The following is a 15,183-nucleotide window of genomic DNA, read 5'->3' on the forward strand; positions in this document are numbered from 1 at the left end:
GCGCTTGAAGGGGGAGAGGGGCGGGATATGGTTAGTCAATTAAATTTATTCTTTTCTCATTTTGAAGGTGATAATGGAGAGGATGTTGAAAAAACTAAGTCTGACCTGACAGCAACCCGTAATATGAGCAGGCAGATGTTTTTATACTGTTCAGAAACACTAATACACACAGGAACCCTGGCCCAGATAACATTTGTGGTAATGCATGAAATTTTGTGGTTAACAACTGTCTCCCAATTTTTCTATCATTTAGTTCTCTTTGGATCAGCACATTGTGCTACTTTTATAGAAAACATCAACTATTATCCTTCTTCCTAAGACCCCTAAACCAACTTAGCCTAACCATTACTGCCACATAGCACTAACTTCACTGGTAAAAAAAAATGCTTAGGAAGGATAATCAAAAAATATATAGTCACTCATACACATCAGTTACTAGACCCCCTGAAATTATCAGCCCAGCAAGGGGGTCGATGATTCTGTTTTAACTCTGTTGAACCTTGTCTATTAACATCTTGAGGCATCAAAAATACGTCAAAATTTTGTTTTATGATTTCTCATCTGCATTTAATACAATTCAGCCTAACATCTTGGCTCAAAGACTGGTTGAGGACTTTTCATTGAATGGAGGCCTGATCATCTAGCTGCTTCACTTGTGTGACAAGAGACCAGCAGTTGAAGGTGGGCCCTTCTTTTTCTGACAGAATTATTACTCACACAGGCTCTCCACAAGGTTGTTGTTTATTTTATATACCAACAGCTGTACCAGCTCTTACCCTGGCAGGTACTTACAATATATTGCCAGAAGTATTGGGACACCCCTCAAAATCATTGAATTCAGGTGTTCCAATCACTTCCATAGCCACATGTGTATAAAATCAAGCACCTAGGCATGCAGAATGCTTCTACAAACATTTGCAAAAGAATGAGTTGCTCTCAGAAGCTCAGTGAATTCAAGCGTGGTACTGTGATAGGATGCCACCTGTGCAATAAGTCCATTTGTGAAATTTCCTCGCTACTAAATATTCCATGGTCAAGCATTAGTGGAATTGTAACAAAGTGGAAGCAATTGGGAACAACAGCAACTCAGCCACGAAGTGGTAGGCCACGTAAAATCACAGAGTGGGGACAAAGCATGCTCAGGCGCACAGTGTGAAGAAGGCGCCAACTGTCTGCAGAGTCAATAGCTGAAGACCTCCATGGCCCCTTCCTGTTCCAATATGACTGCACACCAGTGCACAAAGCAAAGTCCATAAGGACATGGATGAGTGAGTCTTGTGTGGAGGAACTTGACTGGCCTGCATAGAGCCCTGACCTCAACCCGATAGAACACCTTTGGGATGAATTATAGTGGACACTGTGAGCCAGGCCTTCTCATTCAACATCAGTGCCTGACCTCACAAATGCTCTCCTGGAAGAATGGTAAAAAATTCCCATAAACACACTCCTAAACCTTGTGGACAGCCTTCCCCGAAGAGTTGAAGCTGTTAAAGCTGCAAAGGGTGGGCCAACTCTATATTAAAGCTTATGTATGAAGAATGGGACGTCATTAAAGTTCATGTGTGTGAAGTGGCAGGTGTCCCAATACTTTTGGCAATGTATTGTATTTAAGTTTGCTGATGATATAGCATGAGTCAGCCTCCTCCAGGGTAATGAGCAGAGACATGGCCCAGTCTTAGATGAATTTTTAAGCCGGTGTCATAAGTCCTATCTCCTGTTGAACACTTCAAAGAAGAAAGAGATTTCATCTCTCTCCTAAAATCAATAGACATCCTGTCCAACAACCATCAGAGGACAGTCCATACAGTCAGTTACTCAGTATCTGGGGGTGGTCTTAGATCACCAGTTGAAGTGGGATCAGTCTATTGAATATATAACAAGGGCAACAAAGGCTTTATTTTCTAAAAATGTCGGTTTGATTTGATGTTGACTGCACAATGCTTTAAAGTTTTATCGCGCATTTGTTGAGAAAGTTTTTGTGTCACATTGGTTCGGCAGCGCAACAGAAGCACAAAAGCACACTCTCAGGAAAGTAATATCTACTGCCAGCAAATTGCAAGGCATTGATCTGAGTATCAATCTGGGATAAGACATCTACAGATTCAGGACTCAAAGTGGAGAGAATTCTATCAGAACCTAGGCACCCACTTTTTATTGCCTTTGAGTTGCTACCTTCATGCCGTAGGTACCGTCATCCAGCCTTTTGCTTTTGAAATAAACACCTGAATGGTAACGTCAGGTCCTGGTTGTTTTTTGAGTCTGTTCAGCACACCAGAACAATGACATTTTTTATACTGAAGGCCTCTATGCAATACTGGGGTATTGTGGACTGATGCTACATGTTTGTGATGGGATTGTTGGTTAAGTCTGTTTTTTCTTTTAGTCTATATTTTTTTAAAAGGAAGTACAATATTATATTGTGTTATGACTGGTGTAATATGTTAAAGGTTGAAATGTGTTTACCCTGCTGGTACTGTCACACCAATGATGCCTATGTTTTATTCACTGAAAAATAGTTTCCCTATGAGGACAATAAAGTATCTATCATATCCTATATACAGGTATGTATGTATATTTACGAGTCAAAGACAATACATAGAAATTTTGTGTCCCAAGGCCATTAATTTAATATAAAAAGATAAATATACACAGACGTGGACAAATTTGTTGGTATTCTTACAGCTCATTGAAACAATGCTTCATTTCTTCTGAAAAGTGATTCAGTTAAAAGCAGTTGTCTAATGTATACCTGCATGCCTTTAGAATGTGATAGACTAAACCAATGAAATTGTGAAAATAAATGAGTTGTTGTTTATTTTACAAAGTTATGCGAAAATAGTATGGACAGATTTGTTGGTACTCCTTAAGAGACTATTTATCCTTGCATTATAGTCATGTTTAACCTTAATTAGTATCACAGGTGCCTTCAAGCTTTTCATCAGTCATTCAGCCTATTTCAAGGAGAAGAACATGCTACTGTGTTGTTTGTTATCACTGTGTGCACCACACTGAATATGGAACAGTGAAAGCAAAAGAGACAGCTGAGAAGCTCAGAAAGATGATTTATAGATAACCATGTTAAATGTAAAGGCTATAAGACCATCTCCAAGCAGCTTTATGTTCCTGTGACCATAGTTGCCAATATTATTAAAAAGTATAAGGTTCATGGGACTGTAGCCAACCTCCCAGGATCAGGAAATGCAACCCCAGGTTCAGAAGGATAGTGCAGATGGTAGAAAAAGAGCCAATGTAACCATCCAAAACCATTCAAGCTGAGTTGCAAGGTCAAGGTACGTCACATTCTGATGGCACCATCCATTGCATTCTGAACAATAATGAAAGAAGACGCAGGAGGGCTCCACTACTGACAGAAAAACATAAAAAAGCCAGAGTGGAATTTGCCAAAATGCATGTTGAAAACCCCAAAGTTTCTGGGAGAATGTCCTTTAGACTGATGAAACAAAACTGGAGGTTTTTAGTCAGTCACATCAGCTTTACAGAAGGAATAATGAAGCTTTAAAAGAAAAGAACACCATACCTACTGTGAAACATGGAGGGGGCTCAGTTTTGTTTTGAGGCTGCTTTGCTGCATCTGGCACGGGGAAACTTTAATCTGTGCAGGGCACAATAAAGTCTCAAGACTACCAAGGTATCCTGGAGCGAAATATATTGCCCAGTGTCAGAAAGCTCAGCCTCAGTCGCAGGTCATAGGGCCTCCAACAGGATAATGGCCCAAAACATACAGCTAAAAGCACTCAAGAACGGCTGAGAAAAAAAAACATTGGACTATCCTTAAATGACCCTCCATGAGCCCAGATCTTAATCCTATTGAACATCTATGGAAATTTCAGAAAATTGCAGTGTGGAGACGCCACCCTTCAAACCTGAGACAGCTTGAGCAGTTTGTACAGAAAGAGTGGGCCAAACTACCTGTTGACAAATGCAGGCATCACCTTGTGAAGTACAGAGATCACTTTTCGGCAATGATTGCTGCAAGAGAAGTGCCACAAAATATTAAATTAAGGCTACCATCTTTTTTGTCTGTGCCATTTTTATTTGTTTAATTCAATAAAATATTCAACTGAATCAATAATCAAAAGCAAAGTCTGTTTTGTGTTAAATATGGAATAAACAGTAAGTGATGCCATTAAACGTATTTCAGAGATAGTTGTGTGTTTTTGTTTTTTTGTGGAAGGGTACCAACAAATTTGTCCATGTCTGCATATAAATATAATATTAAGTCATTCAACTCTTATCCTTTTTTGACCCAGAAATATTTGACTTGCAAACTGTTAAATTAAGGAATCATTGAGCTTGAATCATTGAGCTTGAATCATTGAGCTTGTCCTTCAGTGTAACTGTCCTGAGATTGTAATGACAGAAGTGTTTTCAAAATGTAAAATTATTATTAAAATTACAAATGAACATCCACGGCATAACTGTGTCAGTAATTGCAACAATATATAGAGTAATGGGCAACAAACTATCTAAAAAATATTTTAATACTTGCATAACTTTTGTTCCAACTTTTGCCCTTCAACAATGTCATTCAGTAGACATTTAAACCATATTTACATAATAGCAATCATGTGGCAGTGGGTGACAACACACAGAGGAACCCTTGAAGACCCTGGGTGAGTTTCAAGGTCAAATGCACCCCTAACAGAATAACTGGCCCCAATCCCCCCAAAGTTGAAATGGTGTAGAACTGCCACTGATTACTGCTTGCTCCAGTCCTGTATATTCTATGATTACTCCATACTGAAATATATAATCCTGTGTCTGGTTTGAATGAATATTTATTTTCAGTATCACACTCTGTTCAGAATATTTCATTTATTTATATAATGTGTATTTTTTTTAATTTTTTTTTATCTGCACTACATTTACTTTGCACTATGTGTGTTGTTGTTGAACCATGTGTGCTTGTCTGTTTGGAACTATATCTAAGTTCGTCTGTGCACTATGCTCTTGCTGCTGCATGCACTAGAATTTTCTTCTTGGATCACTAAAGTCAATCTTTATTATATGTCAATCCAGCAGATCTGTGCCTGTTCTTTCGTCACTGGGTAAGACTATAACCAAGTGACACAATTAAATCCCCTGACAATAAATTTCACAGAACAAAAATAATGCATCATAACAAAAATAATACTATAATACCTCTTACTACTACCCTGCACCTTAAAGTCCCACTTTAATTAAATTCCCCCACAAATTCCCCCTGATAAATTTCACTTACTGGCTACCAGACAAAATTTGCTGAGCTAGGATGGCGATGAAAATAAATTACAAATTTTATTTTAGAATATTCATAAGATCATCTCGTGCCCCTCACTTTAAAATTCACTGACCTGGGAATTTTGCAAAATGATCCACAGAAATACACTGTGTGGCCAAAAAAAAGTGACCGCTTGAATTTAAATCAGCAAGTACTTAAAAGCCAATGACAGCATCTTCATTAAAGCTTAGCAACGTTATGCTGCAATAAGGTGAAGTCAGCTGAATACCTGAATCTACTAAATGGCCAGTTTATCCCATCAATGGATCAGTGGTTTAGTGATTGCAAGGAATCATTTTCACACATGAATTGGGCGGCACAGTTTTGACCTTAACCCCACTGAAAGTCTGAGATGTGCTGAAGAAGACTTTACGGAGTGGTTCAACTCATCTATCTACCAATACAATATCTTGACGAGAAATTAATGAAAATCTGCGTGAAAATTTTTTTACGATGCTGCATAAGCACATGGAAACAATGCATTAATGAATGTGCACCACAATCAAACTCAAAGGAGGTCCAACAAAATATTAAACTCTGCGACTTTTTTTTTGGCCAGGCAGTGTATGTTTAGATGGTAGATGGCTGTGTTCATGAGATAACTGCTGCAGCCTCTCGTTTGGCCTTCTACCACCCCCTGTTGCTGATAATTCCATCCTCTGTTGCCACGTCTCACTGCAGTTTTTTTTTGGAGTATTTGTCTCAGGTCTCCCAGATGTAAATTTTCATCCATGTAATGTTTTTGTGAAGTGGCAATAAGAGCCATTAAGAATCAAATAGATTAAATTCAGTAATAATATCAAATAGAGTTACGTCGTGGTAGTTCTCTTTGATGTCACTGAGCACTGTTGCTTCGGTTTTGGTGCAATTTTTCTCAGAATTATATGTAAAGCTTAAAAAAATCTGTCAAATACTTTTTGAGTTATCATGCTAACAGGATCAAGTATCTGAGGCTGCCCTTCTTATAGCTATCACTATTGCTTCAATTTAGGGGTGATCTGTCTCAAAATGTGATCACTTCCAATTGGTCACGTATACAATGTGTCTTAAGAAACATAAGAACATGAGAAATTTACAAGCTTGTTTGGGGAGAACTTAACTAATAGCTCAGAGTTGTTGTCACCATAATTTTTGGCCCTGAAAACAATAAGGTTACACATAAGAACATAAGAAATTTACAAACGAGAGGAGGCCATTCGGCCCATCAAGCTCGTTTGGGGAGAACTTAACTAATAGCTCAGAGTTGTTAAAATCTTATCTAGCTCTGATTTAAAGGAACCCAGGGTTTTAGCTTCTGCTACACTAGCAGGAAGACTATTCCATACTTTAACTACACACTGTGTAAAGAAGTGCTTCCTCAAATTAGTTTTAAAATGTTCTCCCGCTAATTTCCACTTATGGCCACGAGTTCTAGTATTTAAACTAATACTGAAATAGCCATTTAGCTGAACAGCATCCAGACCCGTTAGAATCTTATAGACCTGGATCATGCCCCCCCCCTTAGTCTCCTTTAGCCTTGAGCAGGTATGGTGACCAAACCTGCACACAATATTCTAGGTGGGGTCTTACCAAGGAATTATATAAATGTAACATCACCTCCCTTGACTTAAACTCCACACACCTAGAGATATAACCCAACATTCTATTGGCCTTTTTTATTGCTTCCCCACACTGGTGAGAGTGGGACATGGAGGCATCAACATACACACCGAGATCTTTCTCGTAATCAGCTACCTTTATTTCAGTGGAACCCATAAAATATCTGTACTTTATATTTCTGCGCCTTGCATGGATTACCTTACATTTATCTGTGTTAAATTTCATCTGCCAAGTATCAGCCCAGCCTCTCTGCTGCTAGATCAGTATGTGCTACACCACCCACCTTGGTGTTGTCTGCAAATTTAACCAGTTTATTGTATGTATTGGTGTCAATATCATTAATGTAAATTAGGAACAATAGTGGTCTTAAAACTAAACCCTGCAGTACCCCACTAAGAACGCAGGCCCACTGTGACATTGTGCCTCTAATAACTACTCGCTGCTTCCTGTCAGTTAACCAGTTTTCGATCCAAGCTGCCACAGTTCCTAAAATCCCTGCAGCTTTGAGCTTTAGCAAGAGCCATTTGTGGGGGACAACATTGAAGGCCTTCTGGAAATCTAAGTAGATCACATCGTAGGCCTTTTTGTGATCAATTTCACTTGTAGCTTCCTCAAAGAACTCAAATAGATTCGTTTCATTCTAAGAATGAAAAAAATCCATAAAATACCCTTAAGAGTTACTCTGTTTACAAGGCCAAATATCCTATACAGCTGTGGTTTCTTTCCTTTAATGCCAGGTGTACATCTATCAAATAGTTTTGATAGCGCATTCACAAGGTCAAATGTCATCTGCTTTCACCCTTCCCTTTGCTGCCACTTAGAGGCATTCTTTCAGTTTTGTGTTTGATGTTTTATTTGCATTTGCTGAGAACATGCAGAAATTAAAGAAGAGCTGGAGGAAGCAGGCTGCATTTGTAGTACAGAGCAAATTATTAACAAATTTCTACAATTCTGTACAACTGCAAAGTCTACACAGCAAAATTCAACAAACAGTCTTACCTAACTTAGGAACCAAAGCTTAAGTTAGCATTAGCCTAAACATTCTCTGTGAAAAACATTCTTTAATGAACTCAGAAATGTTACATGCCAGTCGTCCTGTGGGTACTCGTCATCTGTTATACATGATATTTTTAACCATAATAAAAACCAGCTCCCTGTCAGGATTGACACTAGCACCAGCACGGCACTCGAGGAAAAGAGGTATCAAAAACTTTCTGATTATTTCCCAGTTTACATAAAACTATAAAAGATTTTTGATGTGGTCTTAGACTTTTGGACCCCACTGTATATGGGACATTCCATTTTTAACAAATCTCCATTTAATTCAACAAATCTCCATTTTTTATTTTGATTAAACTTGACATATGAATTACATATTATTAAAAGATCCCTCTGAGATATAGCACTTTTTCTACACCTAAAACCACTGGTCAAGTTCACACACCATAAAAAGTACCCTTTTTAAGCTTTCCAATGAGATATTGTCAATACAGCTGTAATAGTAAAAAAAAAAAAAAAGTTACAGTTCATAAGAAAACACAGATTAATAGATGCCAAATGAGTGAAGGGAAACACACATGGCTGAAAACTCCCACTCCAGCTCACCTAAGCAAACACTTGCATTTTATGAATGGGGCACTGAAATACACACTGAACATATCCATAGCATAAAAACGAGAAATGCAAATAAGCAGCTAGTTCTTAAAAAGAACATGTTCTGCTCTTTCCTAAGGGTATTATGTACGATAATATTCTGATTTGAATATTAATTTGTATATATATCTTTAATATCCAAGTAAAATTTTGTCTCAAGAATTTTGTAAGGGTTCAGCATATATGCATGTTATATGTAATTATGTAACTAAGTGTACAGAAACCTATCCCTTCAGACACCATTAAAGCTAATTATGCAAGCAAGAAGTTCAGATTGCACATCATTATCATTACTTTGATATTAGGTGAATTTTCTTTATTTAGCAAAAATGAACCAATAAATATATGTCTCTTTACACTTCCATTTAACAAATACATGAGCAGTAATTTCACCAATATGACAGACATTGCCCAGGTAAAGAAAATAAGCAAATATTAAAAATGTTCCGGGTGATTTTGGTATATCAGGTCGGAACATCAAAAGACTTACAAAACTCCCATGTAGAGCTCTCTGGATGTCTGCTACCAACTCTTTGGTACTGGAAAGATGAAGGGAATAGGTCTCCATAGGGACATCAAGACCTCTGCAGACAAACAGGGCTGGGAGCTGAACACCATAATTTTTGGCCCTGAAAACAATAAGGTTACACATAAGAACATAAGAAATTTACAAACGAGAGGAGGCCATTCGGCCCATCAAGCTCGTTTGGGGAGAACTTAACTAATAGCTCAGAGTTGTTAAAATCTTATCTAGCTCTGATTTAAAGGAACCCATGGTTTTAGCTTCCACTACACTAGCAGGAAGACTATTCCATACTCTAACTACACGCTGTGTAAAGAAGTGCTTCCTCAAATTTGTTTTAAAATGTTCTCCCGCTAATTTCCACTTATGGCCACGAGTTCTAGTATTTAGACTAATATTGAAATAATCATTTGGCTGAACAGCATTCAGACCCGTTAGAATCTTATAGACCTGAATCATATCCCCCCTTAGTCTCCTTTGCTCAAGGCTAAACAGATTCAGTTCCGCTAACCTCTCCTCATAAGACATTCCTCTAAGACCAGGAATCATTCTCGTACAGTAGCTCTTCGTTGCACCTTTTCTAAGGCAGCAATGTCCTTCTTGAGGTATGGTGACCAAACCTGCACACAGTATTCTAGGTGGGGTCTTACCAAGGAATTATATAAGTGTAACATCACCTCCCTTGACTTAAACTCCACACACCTAGAGATATAACCCAACATTCTGTTCGCCTTTTTTATTGCTTCCCCACATGAAATAATCCCACACAAAACAGTTGCAAAGCAGGCAAAATGTCATTATCCAACTGTGGACTTTATATCATGCATTATTCCACGGAACCATCAGATCAACATGAGAAAACAAAACAAACTTATTTGACAGAATTTTTCCAGGCATCTTAAGGAAGTATTATGAAAGAAACTTTAAAGGCCATTAATAAACATTCCACAGAAAAACAAAGAGTATTTTTCAACTTAAATGAAACAAACCCAGACACCATGCACACTGCAAACAGACAAGTAATTTCCAATAGATACCATTTCTCTGCCTGGTGGTCTACAAAAAGTCCTAGTGTAGTTTCACCCCTCAGAACTCTTGCTGCTTCTTCAAACATAAATCTTCCTGGAAAAGGCGGGAATACAAAATATTTAAACATTATACACCATCCATTATGGAATTGAGTGACTGAATTAAAACGTTACACACATTGTGTTAGCTAAAACAAAAAAATACCATAAGGTCAGTGTGCTCGTTGTCAATCCTGAGGGGGGGCTATAAAAATGTTTTGAGATTACATTATTTCAAATTGAGGGAAACATTGCATTTCAAATAGTACAGAAAAATGTCTTGCGGAGAGTTCAACAACGTGTAACAGTTGTACCTTTTTCCTATGACTCAAAATAAATGCCAGCGCCTAAGCAGTGTATCTGGCAAGACACTAGTCTGAGTGGGGTGCAGCTCTTGCGCCCCGCCTCTCTATAGCTGGCAGAGTCATCGTATCACTGTGGGTTCTTATATCTGCACACCAGCTTTCATCACTCCTAAGGTGACAGCTGCTCTTCTTTCAAGTTAAAATTCAGTTGTATTTGTATAAACCTTGTATGCTGTCTAACATTTTCTCCTTTCAGTACCTTTGTATATGGTGTTTTGTGTCCACCGCAAGCAGACTATGAACACAGGACTATATCATACTGAAATTCAAACATTTAGAGAATGAGATGACATTATGCTAAATTATGTTCAAGCGAGCAAACAAGCAAAAAAAAAATTTTAATGATAGTACCTGGGTCCTGAACTGAACTCAAAAGGCCTAGAACTGTGCCAGGAGAAAGCGAAGTGTATCTGTGGTAGATGTCTTCCTTCAGGAAGGACCAGACTTCATCCTCAGAGAACAAGATGACAGGGAGCAACACATGGCACCTACCCAATATGAGAACAACAGCATGCAGGGATCAGGGGCTCAATAGGACATCTACACAGAGCAGCACCTGCAACACTGTACCTGAGCTAAGCGGAAAAATTACATTTTACCTTCAGTGCCAGTAATTACAACTTATAAAATGCAGAACATTAGTGCCTAAATTGTTTTAATATACCACATATCCAGGATTAGCACAATTTGCATAAGCATTTTCACATAAATCCATGCCACTGAGTGTATATAAGATGATGTTTTCAGTGTACCTAATAAATTTGGAAATCATAAAAAATGAATAGAACATTACAAGCCTCAGGGAATAAGACCAAATAAATGTGTCTTTTCTGAGGATGGCATGACATACTCCGCAGGAAATCTCACATATCTCTGCTTGCACATTTCTCAGTAAGTGGTTTTAAGAACATAAGAACATAAGAACATAAGAAATTTACAAACGAAAGGAGGCCATTCGGCCCATCAAGCTCGTTTGGGGAGAACTTAGCTAATAGCTCAGAGTTGTTAAAATCTTATCTAGCTCTGATTTAAAGGAACCCATGGTTTTAGCTTCCACTACAATAGCAGGAAGACTATTCCATACTCTGACTACACGCTGTGTAAAGAAGTGCTTCCTCAAATTTGTTTTAAAATGTTCTCCCGCTAATTTCCACTTATGGCCACGAGTTCTAGTATTTAGACTAATATTGAAATAGTCATTTGGCTGAACGGCATCCAGACCCGTTAGAATCTTATAGACCTGAATCATATCCCCCCTTAGTCTCCTTTGCTCAAGGCTGAACAGATTCAGTTCCGCTAACCTCTCCTCGTAAGACATTCCTCTTTTATGGTTCAACATTTCATTCTTCTGCTCTTCAGATTAATTCAATAGGAAATAAATGGGGAAAACAGCATCAAAACTGTCCTTCATAAGTGTCTCTTTGTTACTTCTTAGCAGTTCAGCTCAATGGGCCATGATTGGAGAAAAGGGAGAAAGCTCAGAGACAGTACCTACCGGCTAATGTACCTGTGAAGAGCCTCTGCTCCCAGCATGCCTCTGTAGGTCTGTGGTGGCTCCCATCGGCGGTACGTCCTTATTGTGGGGAAGGAAGAGACCATCTCGCTGCCGCATAAGTCCGCCCACTCACCACAGTCCACTGAGGTAAGCAGCGTGTTGGGAACCCCTGCAAGCATGCCTGCATCATATAAAGCATGTACAGAGAAATACTGCATGCATACTTTCATGTCCTAAACTATACTGTCCTGTTTTAGGAGGCAAAAAGGCAGATTCACATTCATGAATGAAGGATTTTCATGAGCACATTGTTTTATGTCATTTCATATTTGATTAGTTCAAACTCAAAGTTTGAGTGCACCTGTTTAAGTACGCAATCATAATTATCTAGACTTTAAAATACGTATGTTTGTATATTCACAGGAGTTCATGTCAGAATTACGGATTAACTGGTATATATAAAGTGTTCACAAAAAGTCTTGGGATGCTTGCTTAATTCAGTAAAAATATTGCTAATTTATCTGTTTTATTACAAAAATCATTACTTTGGGGACAGCGTGTGGCTCAATGGGCTAAGCCTCTGTGCCTGTGATCAGAAGGTCACTGGTTGGAGCCCGGCCTTGGCACATCCGCAGGTCCTTGAGCAAGGCCCTTAACCTCCAGATCCCTGGGTACTGCTATGAGTGGCTGCCCTTCATAGCCAGCTTGCTCTCACCTACAGAGCGCAAGTTGGGGGAGGCGTAAGGAGATTTTCCCCATGGAGATTAATGAAGTATCAATTATTATTATTTACTCATTTGTTTACAAAAAATATATCACATGAGAAACAACCAGTAGTTTTAAGTAAAACATACTTTACAAGTAGAAATACTTTGAACCAAATTGTAGTTTTAAAATAACTGTTCTGAGTTAAGAAGTTCATCAACAAGCAGTCCCTTTGGGTGCTTTTTAATTAGTAACACCTTTGCAATAACATAAAACACCTAATATATGTGTGACGTATCCCTTTTTTCAGCCAATGACTACAATTGCAATTAATAGCAAAATGGCAAGAACAATACTGACTGAGTCAGTCAAATAAATTATGACACTTAATACAAATAAAATGTCTGTGTGGAAGATATGTGCAGATGCATTAAACATTGCTTATCAGTGGACTTTTGTTATGAAACCACTAAATTTGCAATATTTTTACTGAATTAAGCAAGCCTCCCAAGACTTTCTGTGAGAACTATAAGTTAGACATATTTGTGGCCCTTTCACATGCCTTTGTCAGACACATAGAGGGTGATCACACAATTCTGCAAGTTTGGTTACAAATGTTAAGCCTGAAGGAGACAGTGGCATGGTCTAGGGTTACTTTACTGGTGAGAGACTTATTGATCTTTACTAAAGCCATGTGACACTCACATTGCTACCACAGTCAATTCTATACCAACTGGATAGCCCCTTGTTCTTCAGGGAAGAGAACTACCCAAAACACACCTTAAAATTTAAAAACAACTGTCAGGGGAAGAATGTCAGCTCAAACTTATGAGCTGGTCTGCCTGTTCTCCAAGCCTCAGCATTTGTGTGGGATGAAGTGGACATCAAAACAAATTAAGTGACAGAAACTGCTGCATAAGAGCCAGGAAGACACATGATTTCCTGCAGCAACATGCTAACCAAATTCCTTGTACTTGAAAAGCATAAGGTATATTCTTACCTTCTAATGTATTAGCAACTTCTTTAAAAGACTGCAAGAGAGCCATGGACACTGCATCCCCTTAAGAACAACCAAAAAAAAAACCAAGTATTTCAGAAGTCACTTTTCCAAGACAACCATACAATTTGAATGTAATTAATTATTCTTCACTGTAAGTTCAAAACTGGTGTGTCCATTTGGTTTTATTTAATATGATTTAAATGTACCAATAGTATACTATACTTGATTGAAAATGTAAAGCCACTTACATCTGACAAAGAAGAGCACCACAATAATATCTGTTCCTTTCACAACTGCATCAAAGGTATGTTTTGTCAATTCAGATACTGGTCCCAAATCCAACTCCACATCCCTGTACTGATATACAGTGTCCACCACCTCATCATCTAAAACATCTGACAGCATCAGAAAGACAGAAATCCATTAGCATTAAAAGGCAGTCTACTCTATTAAAAGCATTAGTACAAAAGCAGGCAAAATAAATCAAGTACTGACAATTCTTTAGCAGATGTTGGTATTTGAACTCACTAGCTTCTGGACACAGAGTTCTAAGCTTCTAAGTAGAGCAAATCCATAGTTGCTCTTAACATAATTTTTATTTTAAATTATTAATTTATAATTTTGCCCTCTAAAGGAACTCACAAGAGTTTCTATCCATTATCCACCGTACTGCTATAGTTCTAGTTTCACTCAAGTCAATTAACAGAGCTAGTAGATGACTGTTTCTGACTGTGTCGGGATAGCCAAAATGGCACCACTTTCTGGAAACATCTCAGAAAGGTTTATGACATGATCACAGATGTCTCATAACTGCTTAATGTTTGGCATGTAAGGGATAATGTACAGGCAGCCGGTAGTTATCGCAGAAATAAGCCCCGACAGTGTGATCAGGACCCGATGCGAAGCGGAGGGTCTTGTATCACACTGAAGGGGCTTATTTCGCGATAACTACCGGCTGCCCGTACATTATCCCACTTATTACACGGCTACTTGCCACATAAGGAAAAAAACTGGACATGAATATGAATTTGAAACATTTTATTGGCATATTTGTTTTAAATTAACATTTTTAAACGGTAATCTTTGTTGGCGCGGAAGAATTTTAAACATACAAGTAGTACCGGCTATGCGTTATTACTTTGGAACGGTTATTATTTGAAAAGAACGAACCTGAAAATGTCTCAACTGACCAATCAGAATCAAGCATTCCAGAGAGCCGTGTAATAAATATGAATAACCCTCCTGCCCTCAGCTAAGTCTATGACAAATTCATGGAGAAAAGCTATAGATTTTACAATGATGAGGCGAGACCACCAGCAAGATGGGGGCTCCAGTACATCCCAGGATGGGACAAAGTCAAGTGAGGAAGACACTCCTAGACATCCCAGGGTGTGGCAAGGTCAAGAGGGGAGGACACTCCTGGACATCCCAGGGTGAGATAAAGTGAGATGGAGAGGACACTCCTGGACATCCCAGGGTGAGATAAAGTGAGATG

The 15,183-nt window shown here is 38.4% G+C and overlaps 1 protein-coding gene across 5 annotated transcripts in view; it reads right to left on the reverse strand.

Annotated features, from left to right (window-relative positions):
* The window catches only part of txndc16 (thioredoxin domain containing 16), a 48,503-nt gene that overhangs the window by 10,114 nt on the left and 23,206 nt on the right, over positions 1-15,183 (reverse strand). For 2 of the 5 annotated variants that reach the window (XM_023797809.2, XM_023797813.2), the window contains 6 exons: positions 13,937-14,083; positions 13,689-13,748; positions 11,984-12,164; positions 10,840-10,976; positions 10,094-10,178; positions 9,024-9,162 (listed from right to left, as the gene is read on the reverse strand). In XM_023797809.2, coding sequence (XP_023653577.2) covers positions 9,024-9,162; positions 10,094-10,178; positions 10,840-10,976; positions 11,984-12,164; positions 13,689-13,748; positions 13,937-14,083 — 749 coding nt within the window. Of the gene's footprint in view, positions 1-3,740; positions 3,991-9,023; positions 9,163-10,093; positions 10,179-10,839; positions 10,977-11,983; positions 12,165-13,688; positions 13,749-13,936; positions 14,084-15,183 lie in introns of those variants that run through there. The other 3 variants (XM_023797815.2, XM_023797810.2, XM_023797811.2) reach the window with 3 other exon arrangements.

Source organism: Paramormyrops kingsleyae, chromosome 14 (genome assembly GCF_048594095.1).
Source record: "Paramormyrops kingsleyae isolate MSU_618 chromosome 14, PKINGS_0.4, whole genome shotgun sequence".
Lineage (NCBI taxonomy): Eukaryota > Metazoa > Chordata > Actinopteri > Osteoglossiformes > Mormyridae > Paramormyrops > Paramormyrops kingsleyae.